The sequence below is a fragment of the Alosa pseudoharengus genome, unplaced genomic scaffold, assembly GCF_046254945.1.
Source record: "Alosa pseudoharengus isolate Yale_2024_CS ecotype anadromous, Long Island Sound unplaced genomic scaffold, YU_APseudo_1.1 YU_APseudo_1.1_scf_1, whole genome shotgun sequence".
Classification (NCBI taxonomy): Eukaryota; Metazoa; Chordata; class Actinopteri; order Clupeiformes; family Clupeidae; genus Alosa; species Alosa pseudoharengus.
Window position 1 is genome coordinate 24292600 of NW_027468564.1, and position 14342 is coordinate 24306941.

A 14342-nucleotide genomic window follows, 5' to 3' on the forward strand; every position below is an offset into this window, starting at 1 on the left:
ACGTGTAGCCTACTTTAAGAGAAGTTAGACTAACGTGACAAATGTCAATATTTTTTTCCTCGACCGGCCCAAAAGTGAAGCGGCCCACCGGGAATTCTCCCGATTCTCCCGATTACCCACCCCGGGCCTGATACCATGTAATACCATTATGATAATACATGAAATAGCAGGTACCAACAACAAGGCACATTTCTCTAAATAAGTTAAGATAACATCTCATATCAAATGAATTCAACAACGCTGTTATTGTCCCCTGGGGATTACATTTCAAGTACCTGTCTATCTTTATGTCTGTCTATTATTGTTGTGCAATGACAATGACAACTGCTAACGTTTTATAATGGTATTATATGATATTACATCATGGCATAGCACATTTGTCTTTATTTAATACTTAATACTTTTCTGAGACCTGACTCCACTTTTTCTGACAGCGTTTTTTCTGAGACCTGACTCCACTTTTTCTGACAGCGTTTTTTCTGAGACTTGATTTTCTGAGACCTGACTCCACTTTTTCTGACAGCGTTTTTTCTGAGACCTGACCCCACTTTTTCTGACAGCGTTTTTTCTGTGACCTGACTCCTTAGAGATGTTTTTCTGAGGCAGTTTGGTTTGAAGCAGTTTTATCTGAGGATGACAGAGGTTTTTCTTACGCTGAGGCAGTTTTGTCTGAAGATGACAGAAGTTTTTCTGAAGCTGAGGCAGTTTTGTCTGAAAATGACAGATGTTTTTCTGAGTCTGACACCTGAGTCTGGTTTTTCTGATGCTGAGGCAGTTTTGTCTGAAGATGACAGAGGTTTTTCTGACGCTGATGCAGTTTTGTCTGAAGATGACAGAGGTTTTTCTGACGCTGAGGCTGTTTTGTCTGAAGATGACCGATGTTTTTCTGAGTCTGACACCTGAGTCTGAGGATGTCCTAAAATGAACACCGTAGGCGAGGCGTCACAGATAGGCTTGGAAGACTCAACATCAGCTTCAGTCGCACATCCCTTAGCAAAAGAAAAGAAAGGCACTCAACAACTCTTCATGATGTGTGTGTGTGTGCGTGTGTGAGAAAGTGAATGTAATCTCTGTGAGTGTGTGTGTGTATGTATGTAAGGAGTGAGTGAATGTGAGAGTTGTCTGCAAGGTGAGTATGAAAGGTGTGTGTGTGTGTCTGCCGTTGAATGATTAAAAGTGATGAGGCGGGTGTGATAAGATGTTTGTGTGAGGAATGTGTGTGCAAAGTGAGGGTGCTTGCTTTTGAAATTGTGTCTGTCTTATCAAAACCACATTGTTTATGGTTTCTATATATGTGCGTCTTAAGACCTAGATAGATAAATAGATAGATAGATAGATACTTTACTGACTTGAATTTCCCCTGGGGATCAATAAAGTATCTATCTATCTATCTATCTGATCCCCAGGGGAGACCTGCATGTCTCTTACATTTCATTTGACAATCTGGAACACAGCATGGAAGGTCTATATTGGGTATATTGTCATGCAATTTAGGTATGGCTCACATAAATAGACGTAGTGGACTGATGCCCACATATCTGACATAAACATCTTCCCATTGCATGCCGCTAGCTCAAATGAACTCAGGAGGAATACCATACGCGTGTCATGCAACCACCTCTGCTATGGAGAGCTAGCTAGGCTACTAATACTACTAATTACCAGCACGGGCGAAATCCATGCATACAAGTAAACACTGAAAGCAGCAGTCAACACTGATCCGTTTGTGCCATATTGTTTATTTGGCCACTGGTTTATTAAACTGATGATGCTAAGCAGACTTAGCTAGCAAGCACGTGTTATAACAGGTAAATCACGCGAGTTAAACTTTCAAAAACTACGCATACCCTACACATACCAATACATTTAGATGGCTTCAGATTGCAATGAAGAAACGAAAAATTTGATCGACAAGTGATAACGATAACGCATGGCTTAAGAAGGGCGAAAGCGCGGTCTTGGCTAGCTGAATAGCACTGCTACTAACTTCGTTTCAGCAGGGTAACATTCAGAGATGTTGTATTATACAACTTGTAAAAACATGACGAGTGTGGTTTCAAACGTTGTATTTCTGCTCAAAGATGACAGATAAACTCAGCTTATTTTGTTGATGGGTTTGGGTATGATTCCAACGTGTCTTCTTCTCTCAGCAGACAGCTTCCCATCACCAGAACGAAGGTAACGTTAATAGATAACAGGAAGTACTTGTGTTCCAGAATAAACATTACGGGCATGGTAAATAACAGTGTTGGAGCCTGATTTTACACATTTGTCTTACTAATGACCAGAAAGTCCTGTTTATTAAAGGAAACCGGTGAATAATGTTGGAATCTGGGTGTAAATTTACAGAAACTTTTTACAGTGGGTAGTTAGAACACATCGGGCCTTTTCAGCCAATCACGTTGTGCTAAATGGCTGACCATCCATTTCCACTATACTCCTTCCGTTTCCACTATACTTTCTCACACACACATACATACATTCTTCTCTCATATGCATATATTCTCTTTAGAGTTAAAACTATGAATGTATATGAAAGGAAGAGTAAAAATACATGTATGTGAGAGGAGAACGTATGTATGTGAGAATGAGAATACATGTATGTGAGAGGAGAACGTATGTATGTGAGAATGAGAATACATGTATGTGAGAGGAGAACGTATGTATGTGAGAGGAGAATGTATGTATGTGAGAGGAGAACGTATGTATGTGAGAGGAGAATGTATGTATGTGAGAGTGAGAATGTATGTATGTGAGAGGGCCAGAATGAATAATGTCTTGCACGGCCCCTCATACACACACACACACATATACAAAATATAAAGTGCCCCTGGAACTAAAATCAAGAATAGCCTGCACTTATACACGAGACGCATGGGCATGATCGATGCTTTTACTTGCACATGGACATGCAAAGCTTGTTGATACACAGGTTTGGTCTCAGCTTTGGTGGGGACACATCCCCAACTCCTGTTGTCATGATAACCAAAATGATTGTTTCGATACCAATAGTACTACGTGAAAAATCTAGAATTCAATACTTTTGCGATTTTTAAAATTTTATTTGATTTTGGGGCCCCCACCACCTTGACGCCATCAGTAATATGAAATAATGTGTGATCATTCACATCAGTGGCAATCTTAGACTTTGATTGACCCTCCACACACACACACACACACATATAAAACATAAAAAGTGATGGCTCATGTCATAGGTATTCATATATTTCATATATATATATATGAATACCTATTTGTATATATACTGTACATATACAGTTAAGAACAACATTATTCATAGCCCTGGCAAATATTGATCTGTTCTGACTGAAAATGACACTGTCACTTGTCAAATGTTTGTAAGACAACATGGAATTAAAAAAGAAGCATTTTCATCCTTTTTAACATTTTTATGAAAAATGGCAAGTCCAAAATTATTCTTACCCTTTTTAAATAATCAATGGAAACATTTTTATGTGCATTCACAACTCTCAAAATGGTTCTTATAATATCTTGGGATGCACCGATCCGACTTTTTCAGTCTTGATACCGATACCGATGCCTGGGCTTTGTGTATCGGTCGATACCTGATACCGATCCGATACCATATTTAAATGAATAAACCATCATTTGACATTAGACCTGATTTAAACATTCTTTCCCTAACTAAACATCACTTTCCTAGGACAAAATCTAACAAAATAAAACTTAGATATAAATGTAATTATTGTGCACCAGCAGCAACTTAGAAAATTATTCAAATTCAAGTTCACAGTTATTACTAAATAATAAATCTAACAAGCAAACATAAAACACACAAATACATAACAAAACCAGTTTTGTGCAGATAAAACTCCCATATTAGTGATATACATTAAAACACCCCTGCCATGAAACCTCTCTATTTACCCAAAGTGGTACGGTCCCTCGGTTTCCCTGCGAGCCACGATATAGGCTACTAAGAAGCTACTAAGAATAACGGTATACAAAGTTGTAAGTTTTAACTAATAAATGAGAAGTTTTTAACAGCTAGTGTGAACATTTGCATTTCTTGATACCAGGAACTTGGTTTAAGTATTTGTTGACCGTCACGCATTGAAATTGAAAATGCAACAAAAATGCATGAATCAATCAAACATCATTAATCAATGACAAATGGCTGGTTGTACTTTACAGTGTACTTTACATAATATACTGCCATAGTGGAATCGGACCATGCACCAGTGATTCTTGATCTTGCTTTCTCTCAAAATCTAACGCAGTGCAATGCCTGGAGACTGAACACAGCCCTATTGGCAGACAAACAGTTTTGTGATTTCATATCTAAAGCAATTGATGAGTTTTTGTTATTTAACAGATCAGACGTAATATCACCATCTACTTTGTGGGAGACACTGTAAGTTGTTATAAGGGGAAAAATTATGACATACTCCATATTACGTACAGTAATAAGGCAAGAAAACAGAGGGAGCAAGAACTTATACTGTACAGTGGAGTTTAGTTATATCTTTATTATTATACTAATGTTTACCATTTCTGTTGTTGTGCATGTTGTGTGTTATGTCTGTACGCTACTGAGACCCTTGAATTTCCCCTGGAGGATCAATAAAGTATCTATCTATCTATCTATCTATCTATCTATCTATCTATCCCAGCCGAGCTATAACTGTAGCTCAATTCACCTGTGCATGTAAACATACTGACTGTCAAAAAAATAAGAATGAGTAATTATAACAGACGAGTAGCCCTGTAGAAAATTGAGATGTGTGCAGTGTTGGGGGTAACGCGTAAGAAAGTAGAAAGTAACGCATTACTGTAATTTCGTTACTTTATTGGGTAACGAAGTAAGGTAACGCATTACAATTTAAATTTCAGTAATTCGTTACAATTACTGAATAACTGTAACGTCCATTCCTGCGTTACTCACAATATCTCTAATAGGCTATATTGACTTATTGTTTCCATGATTGCTTATTTAAAATATAGATTAGCCTAGAAACATTAATTCATAGAGATGTGCGTATAGTGTAGAGCATGCATTCTCTCCCTGCACTGCTCTCGCTCAAACAGGTTCAGCCCTCGACAAACACGGGACGTCCCCCGGACCTTATGCGGACATTCACGATGTCCCCGATTGGTCCCGAACGTCATGTTCTCTAGCGGACGTTCCGGTGACCTTATTGACGTCCGGAGCAAGTTATCCTTTGGTTATTGCGCGATGTCCGGTGCAGGACTTTCTGGGGACGTCACCGTCAGGTCCCTCGGATGACATTTGCTTTTGGTAATTTCAAAAACAACCCAAGGACGTCCTTGTGTGGGCCCAACAATAATGTTATACAGGGGACATCAAGGGGACGTTTGTTTATTAAGTACACACATGACATCGGAGTTGAGAGAGCTCTGGCTACAGCCTGCAGGACGAAGACATCCACATCCATGCGCGACTTCACATTACACGTCATTACGTAGCAACATTGAGGTCAGCTTAGGATCAGCTGCACAGCATTCGGAAGAAGTACACCATTGGTGGCCACGCAATAACCAAAGGATAACTTGCTCCGGACGTCAACGCATAAGTAAGGCATTACTTATTTGGAGTAATAACCCCAACACTGGATGTGTGAAACACTATTTGACTGAAATGGTAAACATAAATAATTTGTTATAAAGAAAAAAGACTAAAATGTTTTGACTAAAACTTGACTGAGATACCTTTACTTTTCTTTTGACTAAAACTAGACTAAAATAACGAGATTTAACTTGACTAAAACTTGACTAACAAAAATTTAATTTGAATGACTAAATATGACAAAGACTAAAAAGGACATTCTAAAACTGATAGTTCCGGTCCTTGATTGGGATTGGCTGAATCATGTTCGATGCCGTTGTAAAATCAGCACAAACATACACCTTGACAGCATTCCGTTCTATAATACTGCGCTGCGCTATTTTACACTTAAAGCTCTGTTTTCAGATTGTTTCTGATGAAATAAAACGGTTAAGATTGAAATTTGGACATATGCTGCTGGTCTAAGAGTTTTCGCTTTCTGTCCTAGCCCCCCCCCCCACACACACACACACACAATGGCTGCATAGGTGCACTGGAACAATCCTTCCTAAAATGCATTAAACTTTTGTTTACAAAGATGTGAAACTCACCGAGTCAGGGGTGTTCACTGATATGCTCACAGAAAAATCGCTGCAAAAGATGCTTACAGATGGCACATACTATATAGGCCTAAGTACTACAAGACTACTATAGAAATACTATAGCGTCAATAGAATATTATAGAGTTATTACAACATCACATAATTATGTTATGTTCCGCTTGTGTCCTGCTGTTGCTGTCTGTTGTTGTTGTTGTTGTTCTGTGGTGTATGTGTTGTTGTGTGTGCATTGTTGTTGTGTGTTGTTTTGGTGGGCTGATGGTTGTTGTTTTTAAAAAAAGAACACTAACTGTAGGCATAGTACTTGCTCTTGAATGGGGATTTAAAGTAAGATTCCTATTGATCTCCTTCAGATAATGTGGCCTCTTCATTTTCAACTGGGAAGGACCTGCATGGACTTGAGAATACAATCGGTATGTACAGTATTAAGACACACACACACACACACACACACACACACTCTCGGAGGAATCAACGCTGTTACACATATCCTGTAGATGTTAATTAATATGAATTAAGACATGTCACACCTTCCTATTTACTATGGTGCATCATATGGCGTACATAAGCCCATATTCTAACCAATTGTACAGCTGATACATTTTGGCCTACACTGTTAAGGGACAGCTTATTCAACCACCTAATCCATATATTTTCTAAAAGCCTATATAGCCTGTAGATGGCCATATTCTATATTGACCAACTAATTGTACAGCTGATACATTTTGGCCTACACTCAGGGTGGGAATTTTGTCATTTTAGGGCCAAGGCCTAGCCTGGCTAACGTCAGACCTCATCTCATTGAGATGGTGTCTGGGATCTACACATTCATTTTCTCATATTTGAGACGTGGTTTACGAATGCCCAGAGCCGTCTATTGAGCGCTACGCTTTCTCCGCATCCTAGCCTGTTAGCTTAGCTTAAAAAAAAAGATGGCGGTTATATATTTTAGTTTCTGAAAATGAAGTCTCACCCACTGATCCGTAATAGGTCTGTAGCGTGAGTGAGCCCCATCCCCTGGAAAAATGAAGAAAGATTGCTTGTAGTCACACCCCTCGACAAAGATATGTGACTTCCTGCTTATAATGACGATTTTTACATCATTGTAAGCTGAACTGCAACACTGAAATCTGTATTTATCAGGGGAAAATGAGGGAATGATGCATAACCATTCAAAAATATGACTGGGTTTCAAATGATATAAAGCTTAATGCAAATGGGTGAAGTGTCCCTTTAAACTATAATCCCTTTAATTACACTTAAGCTGAGAAGTTAACAAACAATGTTCCACTATTCCACAAGGATAAGTCGATCAATTAACAAAAGCAGAAAGAAAGATATAAAGCATCACATGGGGCCCACATTCTCCAGCAGCACCCAATCAATAATTAGTATTTTTGTAAAATGTGACCACCTATTTTTGAATGTGATACCTTGACTGGCAAAGTATATGAGAGAGCAAGGGTGGGTGTGTGTGTGTACTGCGTATGGTTGTGGGCCTATTTGGAAGAAAGTCCAGTAAACCTTTTCTGATTTTCATTTGTCATTTTGTCTTGATTGAGATAGAATGATAGTGAAAGAAAGAGTGTAGTGCTGGAGAAGTGGTATGTGCTCTTCCTACACATAACAATGAAATAACTTTTTATCTTAGGTTAGGATTAAATAACAAATAATTGGGTATAGGCCAGTGTTTTTATTGAAGCAAAAAAGGAACAAAGTATCCAGTAATTGTAATAATAGATACTTGATTTGAATTGTAAGCATTGCTACACTTTCTTACTCAGAAAGTTAAGTAACAAAATTACAGTAATCTGTTACTTTATAATTAGTTAGCCCCAACACTGAATTTCGAAAGGTTGCCGCTAGTTGCAGTTCGAAGTTGTGTTGTTATTATTAAACGGCTCTTCATAATGCTGCAGAATGCTCCATTCACTTGAATGGGCCTTCCCAACGTTCGGCGGTCTGCTAATTCTGAATAACAGACCGTTGCTAAGTATAACAGACCGCTGTCAAGGAAAATGGGCTTTGTGCTTCTGAGTCAATTCTTTCATATCACTACGCAAGGATTGGAACTTCATTCAAAAGTGAAAGCAGACGGTTGATCAGCTGTGTTCTAAAGAATGTTTGATTCAAGTTCAGCGTGTGTTGCGAACTATTTGTTTCTCAGCAAAAGCCATGATGAAACGGTAACAAATAGGCTATAGCCTAGGCTATGTAGGCTAAAGAGTCATATCGTGGGGAGTTTATTGTGTCGTTTTGGTAAGTAGCCGTGTAATAAGCGGGATAATGTATAGAACACCGGTCATTATCGGGAAATAGGTCCCTTCAGGGCGGAACAAGACCCCTCCGCTGCGCGTCGGGGTCGGTTCGCCCTGTCGGGACCTATCTCCCGACAATGACCGGCGTTCTATACATTATCCCTTACTTAAAACATATTGTGAAGGTATTAAAAAGGGTATTAAAAGGTATTAAATTCAACTTAAGAATTTCTGTATATACCCTGAAAACGCCTGAGGATACCTCAGTTGTGTTTCTAAGTCCACTCAAGTGACCTAGAGGGCTGAATTGTGGTCAGTTCAGAGATGCTTGCAATCCGGCAGGGAGGAAAAACTATATTCTAGCCTCTGTAGCCCTGTGTCAGTACATCACAGTCATTCTGATGGTCTCTACTGAAACTACTGTGTCTCAGCTTTCCAAAGAGGTCAAACATTTGGTAGGCCAAACTGGGTGAGAACAGTGGCCTCTAGAGTAGGAACAGTGCGATCTCGGGGGAAAAGCCTAGAGATGGCCCGTACTGGAAAAGGTTAACAGAGGCTAGGGTCAGCAGCAGGTCAACAAACAATGCATCCTGGGGATTGACCACCCAATGACCTTAGTGAGAGCCTGATCCTGGTTTCCCCTATTGGGCTCAGTCTCCTGTGATGTTTGTCCAGGACGATTGTCCTCACTTGTCCTCAAGTCCTCTTCCCAAGGGAGGAAGTAGTGAGAAGAGACATGCACTCTCTATAACACTGCCTGCTGTGTCTGCCAGTTCCAGATTTAGTACCAGATTGGCCTCCAGTGATCGTTGACCCACCAATATGGTGGCACAATTTATGTACGTTCTGGAGACCAATACGGTATCTAGCTTTCTAATATCTAGGGAAATGACCATAGGACATTTGTATGGCAGTCATTTCCTGTCCAGGGATGGGTAGATTAACTAGATCACCAACAGCGCCATTTATTCATAGACCGTAATCCACCTACTGACTTGCATTTAAGAAAGTAGTGTCAACATTAGTGTTTGTATGATTTCAATTAGTAAAAACAGTTCAATCTATGTATTTGTGTTTTTTGCCAATCATTTATTTGAAAATAAATAAATAAATGTTGATGTTTTTTACTTATGTTTGTGTATATAGTTGGTTAAATGAAATGACAATAATTTACTCATATTGCTTAAGTTGTGCTGACAAAAAGGATATAAGATAGTCAGTATTGCACTTTCCTGAGATCTGTATGAAGTCATTAAAACATAGTCACGCAAAAACCTGCAAAAAACCCTGCTGGAGTTCTACGGGTTAACAGTGATGAAAAGATAGTCCATTATGTAATAATTGAGTGAGATTGGTCCTGAATATTCCCACGTGTGTTGTTCGGCCATAGGCAACAATACAGCCATGGGAATATCCATGACCAATCCTATGATCACAAGTGCAATATTGCTTTTATACAACAAGGCAGAAAACATACAAAATTGATTCAGAATGTCTTGCTATAAAAACATGACAGGCATATATTGGAAATGTGTTACCTATATTGTAGGATGCAATGTTAGTTGTTAGTTGATGAAAAGTAAAAGTACCGTATTGTTATAGGCTGCCAATGTTTTAGTGTGCCTAGATGTTGATGTCTGGTATCTGCCTCATTTGGTAAATACATATATTTCATTCAGATGAAGACAAAATATGATTTAAGAAATGTATGTTGCTGTGATGGGCTCATGTGTTTTCTTATGTTTCTGGTCAAACAGGAGTTGGACATCAATGTCACCCAACCACTCGCACAGCAGAGAAACTCAACAAGTGTCAAACAGATAACAAGAGATTCAATCAAGAGGGAAGTCTCAAGTTGCACCAGCACAAACATACAGACGAGAAACCATTCCACTGCCCCCATTGTGGCAAGACATTTTATCGAAAGCAACATCTAAAATGTCACCTGCACATACATACTGGAGAGAAGCTGTACCCCTGCCTCCAATGTGACAAGCGTTTCAATAATACGGGGACTCTCAAAATACACCAGCGTATACATACAGGAGAGAAGCCGTACCACTGCTCTAAGTGTGACAAGAGATTCACTACCTCGGGGAATATAAAGACACACCAACGCATTCACACAGGAGAGAAACCATACCAGTGTGCTGACTGTGGCAAAAGTTTTAGTACTAAGGGTAGTCTTAATACACATCAACGCATTCACACAGTAGAGAAGCCGTACCCCTGCTCAAAGTGTGACAAGAGATTCAGTCAATTGGGGCATCTCAAGAAACACCAACGCTTTCACACAGGAGAGAAGCCATACGAGTGTGCTGACTGTGGCAAAAGTTTCAGTGTTAAGGGTAGTCTCACAGAACATCAGCGCATTCATACAGGAGAGAGGCCGTACTCCTGCCCCCAATGTAACAAGAGATTCAGTGTTGTGGGGAGTCTCAAAAAACACCAACGCATTCACACAGGAGAGAAACCATACCAGTGTGCAGACTGTGGCAAAAGTTTTAGTAGTACGAGTACACTCAAAGCACATCAACGCGTACATACTGGAGAGAGGCCATACCCCTGCCCCCAATGTGACAAGCGATTCAGTGATGTGGGGAGTCTCAAAAAACACCAACGCATTCACACAGGAGAGAAACCATACCAGTGTGCTGACTGTGGCAAAAGTTTCAGTATTAAGAGTACACTCAAAGCACATCAACGCGTACATACTGGAGAGAGGCCATACCCCTGCCCCCAATGTGACAAGCGATTCAGTGATGTGGGGAGTCTCAGAAAACACAAGCGTAGACATACAGGAGAGAAGCCGTACCACTGCTCTAAGTGTGACAAGAGATTCACTACCTCGGGGAATATAAAGACACACCAACGCATTCACACAGGAGAGAAACCATACCAGTGTGTTGACTGTGGCAAAAGTTACAGTACTAGAGGTAGTCTCAAAATACATCAACGCATTCACACAGGAGAGAAACCGTACTCCTGCTCCCAGTGTGACAAGAGTTTCAGTCGGGTGGGGAATCTCAAAACACACCAGCGCATCCATACTGGAGAGAGGCCGTACCACTGCACCCAATGTGACAAGAAATTCACTCAAATGCAACATTTGAAAACACACCAACACATTCACGCAGGAGAGAAGATGTACCACTGCTTAAAGTGTGACAAGAGATTCACTGCCTCGAGGGAGCTCCAGAATCACCAGCGTGTTCATACAGGAGAGAAGCCGTACTCCTGCTCCCAGTAGGACAAGAGTTTCTCTGCAAAAAAAATTCTCAAAAATCACCAGTGCAGTCACACAGAAGAGAGGCTGTAACACAGTGTTGAATGTGATCAAAGTTTCACACAAAATGAGTTGAGACAGAGACTAATGTCCTCACTATTGCATTAGTAGCCTCATATCTTGTAGGTGTGTGTATGTGAGTGAGTGTGTGAGTGACTGAGTGAGTGTGTGAATGAACATGTTTGTGCCTCTGTATTGTGTATTGTGTGTGTGTGTGTGGGGGGGGGGGGGGTATGGTTTCAGGGAGAGATGCATGTCTAATAGGGACTTTGTTGTCTTAGGTTGGTTGGGCTGAGGGGAAGTATGACTACAGTATGACTAAGTCTAACTACAGTATCTAACATTCCTCATGTAAGGAAATCTGTTTTAAATCCACCAAAGTCAGTCATATTGCAACTTACTTCAATCTACTATCATCACATCAATCCTACACTTGAACTTTAAATGCGATTTTGTGTTTACAATTGGCAAAAGAAAAAATAAAGTGATGTTTGTGTGTGTTCTGAGAGGGAGAGACACTGGCCTATATTTTGACAGTCTAAAACGCATGGTCACTGGTGAACAGGTCAAACAAATTCCAGGGTATGGTTTAGTCATGAAACGTTATCAAACGTCCGGCACTTGGCGCAAGAAGGTGGGCCTTATGTTTCTTAATCAGTCATGGGTGTGTTTTGGGCGTAACATCCTTTAAACCAACTAGATGTACCGCAGAGCGGTACAAAATATGACCGCCGCCCAGTCCAGCACATTTTTTCCACAAAAAGAAATCACGCTGAAAGGCCTATATGATTCTAACTGTCTCACTAAATTGCATTATCCACACTCAATTCTCACTGGTATCTGCTAGACAACAAGTACCAAAACATGATTAGTTCATAGATTTCACATGTAAAATTCATTTTATACAACCCCACCTCCATCTTGCCTGTTCATAATTATGAGAAATTCTTGATTGTTTGTGTTATGTTTATGTTATGTGTGTGTGTGTGTGTGTGTGTGCGAGCTTGTGTATGTGCCTGTGCATGCAAGCGTACATATGTCTACTGTGTGAGTATGTGTCATACGTATGATTACTGTGAATGTATGTGTGTGTGTGTGTGTGTATCTGTTTGTGCACATGTGTGCACATGAAATGGGTTAACATGACCCCTGGAGGCAAACATACGGAAAAAAATGGTCATCCTAGGCCCTACAGTTCTCAAGATATTCACAGAGAACTATGTCTGCCCTACCCTCCTTTCGGGGGGTCCAGTCCAGCGGGGGGGCTACAGATCAAAACGAAAAATGACGGTTCCATGCTATCCATGTGGGGGTACATGCCCACCAAGTTTTGTGTACCCCGGTCTTTCAGTGTCCCGGGAATCCTTGTTGGTGTACGTCACTAAATGTACACATAAATTATTTTATTGTAAGGCCCCCCATGAACGAAAGTACACACAACTTGGCATGCATTCGGAGGGTGTCATAATGATCCTACACTTTTAATTTTGTGCAGTTTTGACCTTGTCAGCCAGAGATATTGTGATGAAAACACCTAATTTTTTGCTTTTTAATTTTTAACTAGATGGCGCTATAAATGAAATAAGTGGTAATCGGATGGGTTGACATGCCCCCTTAAGACCAACATACATAAAAAAGGTGGACCTCCTAGGCCCTACGGTTCTCGAGATATTCACAGAAAACTGTCTCCGGCCACCTACAGGCCAGTTGGTGTATAGTAACATAAATTAATTTATTGTGTGGCCCCCCATGAACGGAATTCCACAAAATTTGGCGTGCATACAGAGGGTGTCATAATGATCCTACACTTCCAATTTCGTGCAGTTTTGACTATGTTAGGTCACAGATACCTTCAATTACAACACCTCATTTTTACTTTTTCGTGTTTAACTAGGTGGCGTTATACATGAAATGAGGTCCTCCTAAAAAGGTCCTCCTAAACCCTACGGTTTTCGAGATATTCACAGAAAACTGTGTCTGTCCTACCCTCCTTTCAGGGGGTCCAGTCCAGCGGGGGGGCTACAGATCAAAACGAAAAACGATGGTTCCATGCTATCCATGTGGGGTTACATGCCCACCAAGTTTCGTGTAGCCCGGTCTTTCAGTGTCCCGGGACTCATTGACGGAAATTTGGACATGCGAAAAAGAAAAAAAAAAAAAAGAAAAAAAATAATCTGACTAAACCTATATGACCGCCGCTTCGCTGCGCGGCAGTCATAATGAGAGTGACATCTGTCATTCCCCTTAACAGCAAGCATAGCGACTTCAAACAGTGCATCGGTATTTTGATTATCACCGGCGCATTTGAAGGAATCTGCTTGCATGCGAGACCATATGGAACAGGTATTCCACTAAACCATGCTTTACTAAAACCTAGCAGAGTATAGCTTACACACATCTGCACTCGTCTATTATTTGAACTATTTGGCAAAGTGAAACTAACTTCACCGTGGTCTTATAGTCAACAACAAAACAGTTTTACACAGTTACTTTCATATGTTTTTTTTGTGATTATGCTTTTTTATTTTCAATCAATATATATAAGTATATATAGTCTTTTGATCCCGTGAGGGAAATTTTGTCTCTGCATTTATCCCAATACGTGAATTAGTGAAACACACTCAGCACAC

The 14342-nt window shown here is 40.2% G+C and overlaps 1 protein-coding gene across 1 annotated transcript; it reads left to right on the forward strand.

Annotated features, from left to right (window-relative positions):
* The first annotated feature begins 10053 nt into the window (after positions 1–10053).
* On the forward strand, positions 10054–11676 carry LOC143117655 (uncharacterized). Its single transcript, XM_076279282.1, has 2 exons — positions 10054–10066; positions 10184–11676. The coding sequence occupies exons 1-2, from the start codon at positions 10054–10056 to the stop codon at positions 11674–11676; spliced, it is 1506 nt and encodes a 501-aa protein (XP_076135397.1).
* Positions 11677–14342: the final 2666 nt, after the last annotated feature.